Source organism: Borostomias antarcticus, assembly GCF_949987555.1.
Source record: "Borostomias antarcticus genome assembly, chromosome: 13".
Taxonomy (NCBI): Eukaryota; Metazoa; Chordata; class Actinopteri; order Stomiiformes; family Stomiidae; genus Borostomias; species Borostomias antarcticus.
The window spans coordinates 24,262,761-24,278,319 of NC_140246.1; the positions used below are offsets into that span (position 1 = coordinate 24,262,761).

The window sequence follows — 15,559 nt, forward strand, 5'->3', positions numbered from 1 at the left end:
TTACATTGGGCAGCATTATCATTACATTGGGCAGCATTATCATTACATTGGGCAGCATTATCATTACATTGGGCAGCATTACCATTACATTTGGCAGCATTATCATTACATTGGGCAGCATTATCATTACATTTGGCAGCATTATCATTACATTGGGCAGCATTATCATGACGTGAACGCCCAAACGAGGGGCAGAAATGAAGCAGCTGAAAATCACCTCAATCAACCAACAACGGCATGGGTGAGTGGTAAATGAGGCCCTATGTCCAAACACAGTGTGTGACTCTCCCAGACTGAAAGAAGACTGCCTGGGAAACGTGGAGGTCTTTCCCAGAGGTGAGTGGTGCTTTCAGTGAACTCCTATGCAGGTCAGTGAGGTCAGATGTGGGTCAGTTACTGCTGGAGAGATCAGTGTTGAAGAACCACTCAACCAATCACAGCTCTGAAGTGAATGATGCCAAGAAACACACAAACTTTTCTCATAAACTGCGCGATTGTTGTGGTTGTCCCTTAAACACACACTTACACTTACACACACACACCACAATGGTAATAGGCCTGATTATGGACAACGATGAGGCGGCCTATAGGAGTGAAGTCAAGGAGCTGATCGTGTCTACAGGAAGAGAGGAGAGAGGCTGGACCCCATCACCATCAGTGGATCCACCGTAAAGAGAGTCAGCAACTACAAGTTCCTAGTGTCCATATCACTGAGGACCTGACCTGGGAGGTGCACACCGCCCATGTGGTGAAAAAGGGACAGCAACGCCTCTTTCACCAAGTTTAACACGGGGCCCAAGATCCTAGGGGCCTTCTCCAGAGGCAGGACACAGAGCACCCTGACCGGGAACATCACAGCGTGGTGAGGGAACCGCTCCGCCCTCAACCACAAAGCACTGCAGACTGCGGTGTGGACCGCCCCGCGCGTATCGCTTGATGTGAGCTTCCCTCCGTCCAGTAGCCGTACGACAGCCGGAGCGCCGGCAGATAGCGCAGGGTCATCAGAGAGCGCAGGGTCATCAGAGAGCGCAGGGTCATCAGAGAGCGCAGGGTCATCAGAGACCCCGGCCCCCCGGGGGAGGGGAGACCCTGGGAGTCCAGGGGCACTGGAGAGGACATGCTGATGAGTGGAGACATACTCATCCAGAACCACATCTGAACCACATCTGAACAATTACAAGTGCTTCATAAATACACTATTATTATTATTATTATTATTATTATTAATGAGGCTGGCTGGTCACTGCCAGAGACACCAGGAGCTTCCAGCCAGCAAACTGGGTCCAACACACCGGCATGGATCACGAGGGCGTCCCGCATTGATGTACTGTGTATGGACGTACCGGTACTTAAGAAATACGCAGGGGCGGAAAGTACCGGCGAGCCGGCCAGATGCAATGAGGATCGGTAGTTCTGGAAACGCCGATGGACGGCTCGTCAGAGGAGGTCCTAAAGAGAGATCTCTAACACGCCATGTTTCAGCCGCTGCCGTCTGGGAAACGGTGTCACAGCCTCAGGGACCTGCAGGTTCAGGGACAGCTTTTTCCACCAGGCAACCAAGCTCTTGAATAATGGACACTAATGCCCTGTTGCCTGTCTGGCTGTGACACACACACACACTCAGACTGTGCATACACAAACACGCTAACATGTATACAATGCACATTTGCACTTTTGATGCACTGTACACTTTACACATGCCATATTTTTCTATTGTATTTTATTGCTTTGTTTTTATTATATTGTATTTGTTTTGTATCATTATCTTATTCTATTATACTTAGTTATATAAACCCATGTTACTCTCTTATACTTGTATAATGTAACAAAAATAATCTAGCATCATCTTTGGGTTTTTGTTATTACTGTATTTCGTTTGTTCATCCATTAAATATGTTATGTTGATATGTTCTTGTTGCGACAAGCAGCATAAATTACATGGAATCTGATCTTTTCAATTCTGATTACTTGTGTCTAGCAACAAGAACAAAGCATTATGGCGCGTTCCAGGCAACCCGTTACTCGTGTTTTTCCGACCTTCTACACGTGAAAATGCACTGGAATGGCAGTCAAACCCGTAACTTCCCACCTGTGAACTCCCAGTTGCGCTCTCTGACGTCACACAGCCCTCTAAACAAGATGGCAGCCCCCATGGGTATGGCGACAAAGATTAGGGCAACGTAACTTTAGGGCAACGTAAAGTAAGTTTGTATGTTGTAATCAAAATAATACAAACGATTATGCACTACAATCTGCTATGTGTATGTAATGATGCCCAAATATGTTGACAAGAGATAGCTAGTGCTAGCTAGCTAACATTAAGGTAAACCTGAACGTGACCATGCAAACGGCAAAAAGTCGATGATGTCAATAAATAAAATGTAAAGATTTCTGAGCATAGCGAAATTAGGCATACAATGTTTAGCTTGCCAGCTCTGACAATGTGCCAAATCTCAAGCTTTTACCATATCGGCTTGTTTACATTTATCCAGAATGCCACACATTCAGACAGTTTGCCTGGAACGCTATGAAGTCGTGAGTCGTGACTTGAAGTCGTAACTTACGGGCTCAAAATCCTATCTGGAACGCAGCATTATTTTCCAAGTGTCCTCCAGCTTCTTGAAGAAGCCACCTGTGTTAACGCCTCTCAGCTGCCAATATGGCTGACAAGGCCAGGATTGCATCATGGGAATTGCAGTTTTAAGGGGATGGGCAGATATATTCCTCCAGGCAGCCTCAGGGGTGCCACACAGTATGAAAGAAGTGACAGATTGAAAGATTGCGTTGTTTCAGGTAACCAGGTATTAAAAGGGTTATACGGCAGCAATGAGAGCTGCTGTTGTGCAAACTTTGCCAATCCACACAAACACCTACTGTACTGTAGCATAGAGGTGAAATGTCAAACTTTATCAAACCATACAAATACCTACAGTCAGGGGTGAAAATTAACTTTTTGGCTCACGGTGAGTCACCTGCCAAGGGGACTGTAGATTAAAAAATCTACCGGCCAAGTATATATTTTTTCAGATAGCCTTCCGAAATCTAGTCGCCAATTGGAAATTTTACCTGCATTTGGCCGGTGGCAGGTGTTAATTTTCAGCCCTGCCTACAGTACTCTACTGTAGCATAGAGGTGAAAGGTCAGACTTAAACAAACCACACAAACACCTACTGTAGAATAGAGGTGAAAGGTCAAATGTTACCAAACCAAAAATCCTGCTCGGATTTTGCAGGTAATCAAAATCAATGGGCTTCCTGTCTATCGCTGAGGTCCATCGCTGACCCTTGGTAAAGCTGCCATCTAATGGTGTCCTTGCAAGAGGGAAATCGGCAAGAGAAAATGAATTGGCACAAGACAGGATGACAAAAATGGTTAGATGTGCATATACCATATATATATCAGTCCCTCCAGAAAAACGGGGGAAAAAATCCTTGATTATGTAGGAGAAAATCCTTGATTATGCGGGGGTTTTATGTGATTTTATGCGTTGAAAATGCGGGGATTTTCTGAAGTTGCGGGAACTTGCGAATATTGCGAGAATATGCGAAAAATGCAAGAACCTGTCCTGTATTTTCGTGCACACCCCACTCTAATGTGTATAGCCTACACTACGTCTTCACATATTTGGAATGATACGAGAAATAACAAAACCATAGCCTATGCGAGAGCGCCTAGACCAGGTACGGTATAGACCGGCGTCATGATTGAAGGCAGCCTTAAAAGGCAGCCTTGGAACTTATAAACAACCCCCGATGTCTGGTCTCTGTGGTCGTCCAGGTCATTTGCTATTTCCAAGTTTATCAGACCAAACATTTTGCCCATGTCTATGATCTGATGTTTATTGATTTGATCTTAATATAATCGATGCAGCTGTGCTTTAGCCTACTCTTATTGGCTATTTATTTCCTTCATTCATGATGAGAATAGCAGAGGACTTTGAACTTGATGCATTAAACATAAATTGGTGCAATTCACTAGAATGCAGGAAATGAGATGTCTGACACTCATAATCTCATGGGGGAGGACCCCCAGACCCCTGCTTGATTTGTGTTCCGTGAGCATGGGACTGCTGGCAAGGTATCCCTTATTTTTCCCCATTGAAGGTGGCAACCCTACAAACGAGGTGAAAAACATTCAAACTTGAAGCAGAAAAATGCGGGAAGTATGAAATCAAGCGAGCCCCGCATATTCCACGTTTTTTGTGCGGAGTTCAGTGATTATCGCGGTGAAAATGCGCTCTTTCTTAAATTATGTGACCCTTGCATAATCTGCGCCTTTTGCCTGATTATGCGATGAATTATGCGATCGCATAATCGCATTTTTCTGGAGGGACTTATATATATACACATTTAATACAATTTATAATTCAGTTACAGTTCATATTGAAAAGATGTGTTTGCAGGCAGGGCTGAAAATGAACACCTGCCACAGATTTCGGAAGAAATCTATATACTTGGCCGGTAGATTTTTTCATCTACAGTCCCCTTGGCAGGTGAATCACCGTGAGCCAAAAAGTAAATTTTCACCCCTGTTTGCAGGTATCAGAGAATGACTTGTTAGGACTGTGTGTGAGAGAAATAAAAAAGAAGAGAGAAAAAGTTCTAATCAAATTCAGCCTCGAAGAGTAGTTGCTGAAATGTAATTGTAATCTCAGTTCGCTTGCGCGGTGGCAGCCGTCTCAGCCCTCCAGCCAGACTCATTAAGAACAGCTCTTCATCGTCTGGCTTTGCACTGAGAGCCCCCAGAACCTCCTTCTGATACAGGGAGAGACGGTCTTTTCAGGGTCTTCCTGCGCTGAGGTAAGCCTGGCTGGGTCTGAGGAGCCTGGGGTTGCGGGGGCTGGATCTGGGGCTGATACCGCGCTCACTGTTTGGTCGGAGCTGCCTAATCTGATTGGCTGGAGATGAGGCAGGGTAGATTTTTTCTAAACGTTTCATAATAGATTTCTGGTTCGTGTCTCCCATGCCAGAATGGTTCATGTCTCGGGTGCAAGTAAATACAAGCGGTGCACACGTTTGTGAGTTTGAAATATATTTGTGAACCACAAAAATACATTTGTGAAACAAGAATTTATTTGTGAATCACCAAAAAACATTTTTGAAACAAGAATTTATTTGTGAACCACACAAATGTATTTGTGAATCACAAAAAAACATTTGTGAAACGTGGTGTATATTGACAAGTATTGAAACAGATCTAACCCCATAGCTTATGCACCACTTGATTTGTCATGGGACATAGGTCTCAAGTCAACAACTAAAAAATGGAGATTAAATGCATCGCTTCTAAACGACAGGGAATTTATCACATTTGTGAATAATTACCTAGATATGAATGCCTCCCCTGAAATTTCACTTCTCATTCTATGGGACTGTGCCAAGTGCGAGAAAGAAAAGAAGAGAAGCAGAACAACTTACATTGGAAGACAAAATAGGGATGCTTGAAGAACAGCATAAAAGGACACCTAGCTCCAACCTAGGGGAGAGCCGGGACTAAAGTAACGGAGGACGAAAGTAACATGGGCATTTTCTCTAAAACTACGGCAAGCTCGATGACGTGGTTATGTTTGTACATGCATATACCAGTGCACTAGCTTCATACAAAATGTTGGCGCCAACCGAGTTTGTTTGGTGGAGTTACAGCAGTTTTTTTTTTACGTTTTTAAGCGCGGTAAGTAGAAAAGTGGTCCCGTAAGTATTTTTCGATTGTAGAATTGTGTTTACTTGTTTAAGTTTGTAAACATATGTAGTTTTCTTAAGACATCTAGTGACTAAATGATAGCATAGGTTTCAGGTTTCATGCGATCAAGTCTTGGAGACTAGCCAGGGATAAGTGACGGGAGAGCGGAGAGGGGTGAAAGTAACAGTAGCCTGTGGGGTGAAAGTAACAATAGCCTATTTCGCTCCGCGATATTTGACACTGACTTACAATGCATTTCTTTTGTTACATTTACAGAATATGCCGAGAATTAGGTTGAGGAAGACCAGGAGAGGGTTATTCTCCCAAGAAACCTGCAGACAGGCAGCACAGGAGGTCATAGCTGAGAAGCTGTCTGTGCGCTGTAGCGCTGACAAATTTGGCTAATGCCATGTAACACTATGGCTCTACATAAAGCGTTTAAATGGCAGTCAGGGTGCCAGGCTACCATGCCCACAACTGCGTCTTTTCAGACGAGCAGGAAGAGTCTTTGAAGCAGTATCTGTTAAGGGCAGCTGACATTTACTTTGGGCTTAGTCCTAAAGAGATAGGCATTAATAAGTGTTAAAATATGTACATACATGAATAAATAGCATACATTCCTAAATAAGTGTTAAAAATATGTACATACATGAATAAATAACATGAATAAATAAGTGTCAAAAATGTAGTTCATAATTCATGCTTTTTTCCCAGGTCCGCAGATTTGCCTATCAACTGGCTGTCAGGCACCAATGCCAGTACCTGGCGGGATGGACCCAGACAGAGATGGCCGGGAAGGACTGGTTCACATCCTTCCTGGAAGGGCACCCCGCTCTCTCCATCCGTCGGCCTCAGGCCACGAGCCTCTCTCGGTCGACCTCCTTCAACCCCAAAAATGTGTCCGATTTTTTCTCTAATCTGGCATCTATTTTTGACCGCCACACATTGCAGGCCCACCAGGTGTGGAACATGGATGAGACCGGTACCACCACAGTCCAGGTGATTAGCCTACATTGATGTCTCAGTTCATACAGTAAAAATGTATTAAGATATATACATGAATATAATTGTAAAAAAAAAAAAATGGCTGTTAATGCCCATGGTAACAGCACCCCCCCTCCACAAATCGTCTTCCCCCGCAAGAAGTTTCAAGACCACCCACTTCATTAGGGATGGACCGACCGGCTGCGTGGGGACAGCCAGTGGCTCAGGGTGGATGCAGGAGCAGGACTTCCTCGTCTTCCTCCGCCACTTCATCCGGCACTCCAGGGCTTCGCCAGAATTCCCCCAGCTCCTGCTCCTCAACAACCATGCCTCCCACCTGTCGCTGGAGGGCGTCGACCTGTGCAGAGCCCATGGTGTCATCCTCCTGTCCTTCCCGCCCCACTGCTCCCACAAGCTGCAGCCCCTTGACCGCAGTGTTTATGGTCCCCTGAAACATTACATAAACACTACAATCGATTGGTGGATGAAGAGCAACCCTGGGAAGACGATGTGCATATATGACAGACCAGGCATCGCCAACTCTGCCTTACGTCTCACTGCAACGCCATCCAACATCGTGGTAGGCTTCCGCTGCACCGGCATATGGCCGCTCAACCCAGCCATCTTTTCAGAGGCAGATTTCAGCCTCCTCTCCATGGAGGCCTTCAACCCAGTGGCAGTCAGGCCTTTCCCAAAGGCTGACCCCAGGACATCGAAGGCCACCGGGAGGAGGAGAAGGACAACCGCCATCCTGACTGACACACCGGTGAAGTGTACCCTGGAGGAGGAAAAAACTGCCAAAGTCAAGCTGCATAAGTGAAATCAAACTTATATAGCGCATTTAATACACAAAGGCAACACAAAACAATACAGAGAGAAAGGGGGGTAATGTACATACTAATCTTACCTCTAATTTTCCAGAGAGAAGCAAGGGCCTGTTCAAGCCTGACACATGCAGCACAGTGGGGGCCATGTCTGTGGAGAATTCCCAGAGAGACCTGGATGAAGCCCTGCCTGCTCTGGAGGAGGCAATTAAGGTGTGTGTGTGTACATGTGCCTGTGTGAGTCTGTTACACGTATATGTGCCTACCTGTACGTGTGTGTACACATGCCTGTGTGAGTGTGTTTACACATGTGTGTGTATCTGTGTGTGTGTACAGGGGGGCCACACCATCCCTAAGAAGCAGAGGGCCAGTGACCTGGAGAAGAAAACAAAAGTGAGGAGGAATCAAAAGAAAAAGGTCTACAAAAAGGCTGAGAAGATAAAAGGAGAAAAAGACAGCTCACCAGGATGATAGTAGCACAGAGTGCCTGGTTTGTGAGGAGGACTAAGCATCGTCCAGGCCAGGGGAGGTGTGGGTCCAGTGCCTGTTCTGTGGGGGTTGGGCACATGAAGCCTGTACAGAAGGAACACAACATTACATCTGCCACCACTGTGACAAGGAAGAGATGAAGTGAAGTGCCAGTGTGTTGTTTTCTGTTTGTTGTTTCTGCTGCGTGTCCTTTTTCGTCCCCTTTTTGTTTTTATGGGGGAGGGGTTACAGTTTATTCTGCTTGTTTTGTGGCAGGCATGGTTCCTTATTTTTACACTTTACAACACTCATGTCCATTGACCACTCACCCACTCCCTACACCACTGATAATGCTATCACATCCTACTGTTTGTATAGGCCTGGGTTAAAAATGTAAATTGTTTATTTACACCTTACAACACTCTTCATGTCCATTGACCACTCACCCACTCCCTACACCACTGATTATACTGACTATCACATCCTACTGTTTGTATAGGTTTAGTAAATAAATTGTTTATTTACTTGCACCCATGACTTGTATCACTCTTTATTATTATTATTACTGTGGCATAATATGCCTACATTCCAGTGAAAATGAGACAAGGAAATGATGGCTAATGTAGCCATTAAGCCCAAATAACGAATTTCAGCCCCATTAATCTTGTAGCTATCGAAAAACATGAAACATTATTGGTTGCGCAGCAAAGGCACAGTTAAAGGTACGCGATGTAGTTTTTGACCACTAGTATGCGCTCTAGAGCAAATTTGAGAAGGTGGTCCCCGAAAATTGCGTATACGTCATTTCTCGCACGCGCACGAGGACGCACGAGCAAGCGCACGAACACGCGCCGAGCACATAATAGTGACGTTATACCCCCATGTTCCAGCAGTTCGTTGCTGATTGGCTCAGTTCACGGCGGGGTATTTTAGAAAGAACTTCGAGCGACAACCAAGTTAGCTAGCTAGCTACAGTATACAGTACAGTATGTCTGCCGGAGGAGATAAAATGAAGCCGGACAGGGATGTCCAATGGCGACGGCTAATGGATCAGAGAAAGAAGAGAGTAAACATTGGTGGAGAGGCTTTTACAAGGTGGAGAAAGTTGCAGGCTGAGAGGGGATTCAGAACGGACGCCGAGGTGGCCGTCTTTCTACTGGACTGGTAAGTCATTTTTGTCTCACTAGCTTGCTAAGATTGCTAAGTTGAAAACAAGGATGTCAAACCCTATTACTTTATTTTCTTTCGATTAGTATGGTGCAGATGTTTTTTCTGTAATGTTACTGTGCGCTGTTTGTTAGGTATGAATGAGAAGGCAGCCTCGCTAGCTTGCTAGCTAATATTATTCCTTCTCCTTTTCTATCGATTAGTATGGGGCAGATGTTTTATCGGTAACATTACTGTCGGCTGTTTGTTAGGTATGAACGAGAAGGCGAAATAGCATCCACTCCTCTGAAAAGGTACCGTTCTGTCCCTCCAATCCCATTGTCTACGATCCGTGGATCAGGCTCCGACTCTGGCTCTGAAAGGTAACTTAGCTAGCTAGCCAACTACGTTGGTAGAAAACACGGATGTCAAACTCTATCTTCGCAATCACTGTGACCGTGTTAGTTTATGATTGTCATATCGCTTTCAGACTGGAAGAACTTGGAGTAGCGAGCATTGGATCAGAAGAGCAAGCTGGAGCTACTGCAAGGTATTCAAGTTAGCTAACGTTACTGGTGTAACAGACGTAAAAATGCCTGCGAGTCCCTGTGGTAGCCAGCACGTAAGTACCTAGCAATGTTGGTAACGCGTCCGTCTCACGATCAGAGGGTGCTCAGGGGAGCAGGGGAGCACCCTCATTTACATGGGTCGAGCCAAAAACACAACTCAGAGGCACGAGACCAGCTATACTAACGTCAGTCTAGTAGTAGCAAGTAGTCGTCAGGAACTGAAGATGTCCACCTAATTTCAGGAAGTAGTGGAGATGGACTACAGCAGTGAACAGAGCATATTGATAACGCTTCTTTGTCATTGATAATGCTTCTTTCTGTTGCATGTCTTTCAAAGGATGGAGATTTCAGAGGAACACACAGTCACAGTACAGCACATCACCAGTGATGAAACTGTGACTCTGCTGGATGACAACACCATCAACAATCTCCAAAACAGCATGTGAGTGTGCACCTGCAGTGCAGTTCTAGGTCAAGCATGATATAGTGGGGGTTGCTTGTCAGCTGTTTTATGTAGTATAACAGTTATGGTTGATGTCCAGTGTGGCGGAAAGGAGCGTTCTGTGGGTGGGCATGTTGGCCCTAATGCGCTGGCTGTTGGGGTCCCTCCTTAGCCTTGGTTTACATCTCTTTTGTTGTTTCATTTCATTTGTATGTATTTCCATAGGGACAGCATACAAGTAAAACAAGAGTATTAAAACAATGATGAGAAATACCACAGCATTTATAGCCTAGGGCTAGTTTGCGATGCCAGTCCCTAGATTGTGATGGTGGTGTGGCCTGGTTATGACAGTGCTTATTTTTTCCTTTTACAGTATTGACTGGGCTGAGGAGCCGTCAAGTGCTGATGATGGCAGAGACAGCAATGAAAACAGTGATGAGGACTGGAGTGCTGTCGAATTTGATGAAGACAGCAGTGACAGTGAAGAGGGCTATACTCCTCCCTTGTGTGTGAAGTATGTTGAAGAAATAGGTTGAATATTTTACACTCAGATGTAGCTAATGACTACATGCAACCAATCGACCATACTCATGTTATTCAACAAAACTGTTTACATTCTCAAATAAGTGCTACTCTGCATAAACAAAAGAATATTGTTATTTTTGGGGGTGGGGTTACTTCACCAGAACAGGAGGTGCTCTGAAGAATACCTTCAATATTGAGGAACTTCCTGAGGTGGGCGTGAGCGACACAGTCTTAGACATCCAGCAAGATGAAGCTCAGTCAACTACAGAAGAGATGCCTGAGAGACCGGAAACACTGCGGGTGCTATGTCATGAGGACATTGTAAATCAATCAGCTTCAATCACCTATGAAGCATCTCTACGACAGCTGGTGAACTTCCTACAGCTTCCCTTTGACCGTTGCCCATTCTCTACAAAGAAGAGAGCATGTGACGCAAGAGCACCATTTGAGATAGAGTTAAAGAGGAGAGGAACTGCAACTGTAATCGAATGGGTGAGTTCAACTATGCATATCTAGAATTACTGTAGTTTAGTCATACATTGTTTTCATAAAATGCCTCTCTATGTCTATTTATTATCCAGTGTCTTATTAATTTGTGGATCTGTGATACCATACAGAGTGACTGTGTTTGGCCTTCTTTTACAGACATGCCCCAACGGCCACATAGTCTGGAAGTGGAACTCGCAGCCCTTGTTCAAATTTGGGTTGCAGGCCGGAGACTTCATGCTCTCTACAAACATTCTCCTCTCCGGCAACAACTTCAAGAAAGTTCTCCTTCTCCTAAAGTTCATGAACATGGGATGTGTTGCAGAGAGCACCTTCTATGCTGTTCAGGGCTCATATTGTCTTGGTGCTATCAAGCACTTCTGGGAGGAGAAACGAGCTGTAATCATCCAATCTCTTTGCCAGAAAGACAGTATTGTAGCACTAGGTATGTTTCCTCTGCAGTTATCAAATATGATCTTGTAAAAAAATTGTTTTAAAATTGAATATAGATGTCATGGAAGGTACTTATGAAAAGGGCAAAGACATAAGCTTTGTCTTTCAGGTGACGGGCGCATGGACTCCCCTGGCTTTTGTGCACAATACTGCACCTATTCCACAATGGACAACGACACAAAGTTCCTCATTGAGGTCGTCACCATCGACAAGAGAGAGACCAACCGGAATTCTGTGATCATGGAGAAGGAGGGCTTCACAAGGACCATGGACAAGCTTCTTGATGAAGTGCCTCTACGGGAGTTTGTCACTGATGGACACATTCAGATCGCAGCGCTGATGAGTATGCCTGATTTATAATAATATAATCAATCTTTATACAACCCAATGTTGCCATTATGTGTGTGGTGTTTTATTGATGCAATATTGTTGTTTGAACACTGGGTAGTGTAAGGGTGTACAGCATACAGGTATAGGTGAGCTCACCAGTACTGGTGTCATTGATTGGGACTGGGGTGAGCATACTGTTTTTGACGGTGTAGCCATGTCAATACCGTGTGTTCAAAATGTTAATTGAATTGTAACTAATTATTGTCCTTACTACAATAATTTCGATCACAAATGTTTTATCTTTACAGATCCAGAGAAAGGGAAGTACAAAGACTCTGGGGTGAAACACTCTCTGGATATGTGGCATGGTGCAAAGTGTTTGGCCAAAAAAATCAATGCGGTATGTATCTGATGTATGCAAAAAATCCAAGTAGTGGTCTTAGTGAAGCCATGAATGACTAATCACTTATCTCAGACCTGCAAACTTGTCACCTTTTGGCTACAGTCACCTTTTTTATGTTAACCATGGTAGTTTCGGTGAATCTAGAGGGTTTTAGTTTTGTATGTCATCACCTTTTTCGCTACTCCAGAGTTTGCAGGTCTCTACTATCTCCTTTGTCCATAAACAGGCAGGACAACTCAAGGGAAATGGAGCCCTACTGTACTGGATGCGAGACATAGTCAACCACTATTGGTACAGTTGTAGAATGGCAACCACAGTTGAAGAGTTTGTGGTAGGTACACAGAAACAAGCACCAAGTGCATTATTGACCACGGCACTCTGGCACCCTTTACAGGTCACTCGCATAGCGTCCCCACTAACCATCACTGATTTACTTACTTACACAATGACCTGAACTTGTCAGCTCTAGACCATGGCTAGGCCCTGCGCAGTGGTAACAACTATCATCTAAAAGTGATTTACATGAGTTCCTGATGAGTGTACATAGGCATTTTTCTAATCTTTTCTTACTGGCGTCTGAGCCATTTCAATTGTTGTCGCCTAAATTGAGAACCCCGCCTCTAGACCTATTATCAAATACTCAGATGTAGATTACATGAGAATTTTCCAACAGACCTGATCCTCCATCCTCTCTATTGTTGTCCATGTTATATTGATCTCAGCAAATTTACCTCACAGTAACATACTCTGTAGAACCCTACACAGGAATGTGCATTTCCCCTAGGTGTGTTAAACTCCATTTGTGTTTCTAATATATTTTTCTCAAAGAAACATTGGCAAGGTGTGCTGAATCACGTGGTAAATCAACACAGCTGGATTTTTGGAAGATGCCACCATGAGCCTCAGGAGGACATCAACAAGGAGTGGATGGAGATGGACTCGCCAGCGCATCAAGCCTTGAGAGCCATTGTCCTTGACACAAAGTTGCTACGTCAGGCTCACAAATACATAACATTCAGGTTTGTCTGAAAGTCCTATGTATAATCAGATACAGAGAAGAAATAGTAATAATAATAATAGTAATAATAATAATAATAACGATAATAAGCATAACACAATAATAATTATAATAAACAAACATAACAATGAACATGATAGTAGTAGTATTTATGATGCTAGTAGCAGTATTGGTAGCAGTGTTTATGAGCCGGGGGGGGCTATGAGTCTGAGGAAGGGTGGGGGGGTTCAGAGTTCACTACCGCGCATTCTGTTTCGGTGTTCAATCTGATGGCTGTTGTGCAGTCTGATGGCTGCTGTTAGGAAGGAGTGTGAGAACCGCTCTGTTCTGCACCTGGGGGAGATGAGCCTGTGGCTGAAGGTACTCCCCATCTTCCACAGTTCATCATAGACGGGGTGGGAGGGGTTTTCAAATATGGTGTTCAGCTTTTCTCTCATCCTCTTCTCCACCACTGCCTCTAGACTGTCCAGTTTCTGTCCAACAATGGAGCTGGCCTTTCTCACCAGCTTGTTGAGTTTGTTGGACTCTCCAGTCTTAGTGCTGCCTCCCCAGCAGGCCACAGCAAAGAGGCCATAGCAAAGAACAGTGCACTGGCTACTACAGACTGGTAGAACATCCGTAGCAGCCTGCTCTGTCCTTTCTTGTACATGGCCTCCGTGTTGTCTGTCCAGTCTAGCCTCTTGTTCAAGTGCACTCCCAGGTACTTGCATGAGTTCACCATCTCCACTTCCTCACCCTTGATGGTATCGGGTTGGGGGGTCTGTCCTCCGTCAGAAGTCCACAACCAGCTCCTTGGTCTTGCTTCTGTAATTGTATGGTGTATCAAATGTTAGAGAAATCTAATCTTGGTCACAAGCCTAAAGGAAACATCTTTGTGCTGAATGTATTTGTAGATCCACTGCAGACCTGGAAAGCTACCACAATCACTTGTTGATGTATGCCAGCAAACGCTACGCTTTCACCCCTCCTGTGTACCACGCCCGGGTCCTTTTGGCAGCTATAGACTACAATGCACACAAGGATCGGCCCCAGGCAATCAACAAGAATGGCCATAAAATGTAAGTATACTTGTAGCGAGTTGTAGGCACACACACATCAAATAAGCCATGACATTATGGATCAGCTGGACACTGATTAACCATGCTGTACTTTTTAATCAAGCTAGATTTAATTTTTTATCACAGTAATTTATGTACTTTGTGTCTATGTTTATTTTCCCTTTTCCATCATGCAGCTTTAAACGGAAGTTCAACAAGAAGTCACAGCGCTGGACGGTTGTTGCAGAATTAGAGCCAAAGACTTACAGCTACATCAGTGATCTCCAAGCCAACATTGTCAGTACACGACTGGAATCGGGAACAGGGATTCCGAGGACGAGGCCACCAAGTGAAAGTGACCCAAGACACCTAGGTCTGCTCCCTCCAGTACCACCTCCATCAGTTGAGGACCTGGTACAGGCACACATGTCCAGAGGACTTGGTATGTGAACAATAGTCTAAGATTCACTGCCCATTCTGTATCTGATTGTGTTACTAGCATCATGTGATGATTATTTCAAAGTCTAAACTTCAATATGGAATTGTGATTCATGTGCTGATTATTTACATCCAGATTTCATTAAATATTCATGTAGAAAAACAAACACTAATGACATTTTTCTATTCTACAGGACCCAAAAAACAGTCCTGATCCAGTCTGGACTCCTGAACAGCTCTTATCTGCAATGTTTTGACATTGGCCTATCAACAACTTCAATCTCACCATAGATGGCACCACCGTCTCCTCTTCTCTTCTCTTCCCCTAGCCCGTCTCTACCTTTTCTTGTGTCCTTGTGTTGTATCTGTGGCAATATTCTTTTTGTCTCACCCCCTCCCCCCACCTCTAGTGTAAAGCTACTGAGTATGTGAAAAGTGCTATATAAATCAGAATTATTATTATTAGCTCTGGGATGTGCTCTGAGGGATGTTGATAACTGAATCTATTTATGAAGTAATGTTTTCTAATTTGCAATGTCTCTATTTGAATTCCATATGTACAACAGTGAAGGTTGATTTTCAGACTCATACTGGCACTACATTGTTCTATGAATAAAAATGTCTTAATATTTTCAAAACGTTACCAACTCTAATTTGAACCGTGTATCCTGTGGAGTACAGTAAGTCATGTTTTTAGACTGAACATTTTTATTGATCCAAAAAGTAAAATATAAACTGAACATATTTATTGATCCAA

The 15,559-nt window shown here is 44.2% G+C and overlaps 1 protein-coding gene and 1 long non-coding RNA gene across 2 annotated transcripts; both read left to right on the top strand.

Moving 5' to 3' along the window:
• Window positions 1-9,597: 9,597 nt before the first annotated feature.
• LOC311317057 (uncharacterized protein) lies at window positions 9,598-11,936 on the top strand (the record flags this gene model as incomplete). The annotated part of the gene is made up of 6 exons (XM_084448055.1): window positions 9,598-9,651; window positions 10,008-10,112; window positions 10,486-10,626; window positions 10,799-11,129; window positions 11,283-11,568; window positions 11,686-11,936. The coding sequence occupies exons 2-6, from the start codon at window positions 10,009-10,011 to the stop codon at window positions 11,934-11,936; spliced, it is 1,113 nt and encodes a 370-aa protein (XP_084304181.1). The 5' UTR covers window positions 9,598-9,651; window position 10,008.
• Window positions 11,937-12,231: 295 nt separating this feature from the next.
• On the top strand, window positions 12,232-15,330 carry LOC311317212. Its single transcript, XR_014630752.1, has 5 exons — window positions 12,232-12,640; window positions 13,138-13,328; window positions 14,221-14,385; window positions 14,562-14,806; window positions 14,997-15,330. It is a non-coding gene; the product is annotated as an uncharacterized lncRNA (long non-coding RNA).
• The last annotated feature ends 229 nt before the right edge of the window (window positions 15,331-15,559 follow it).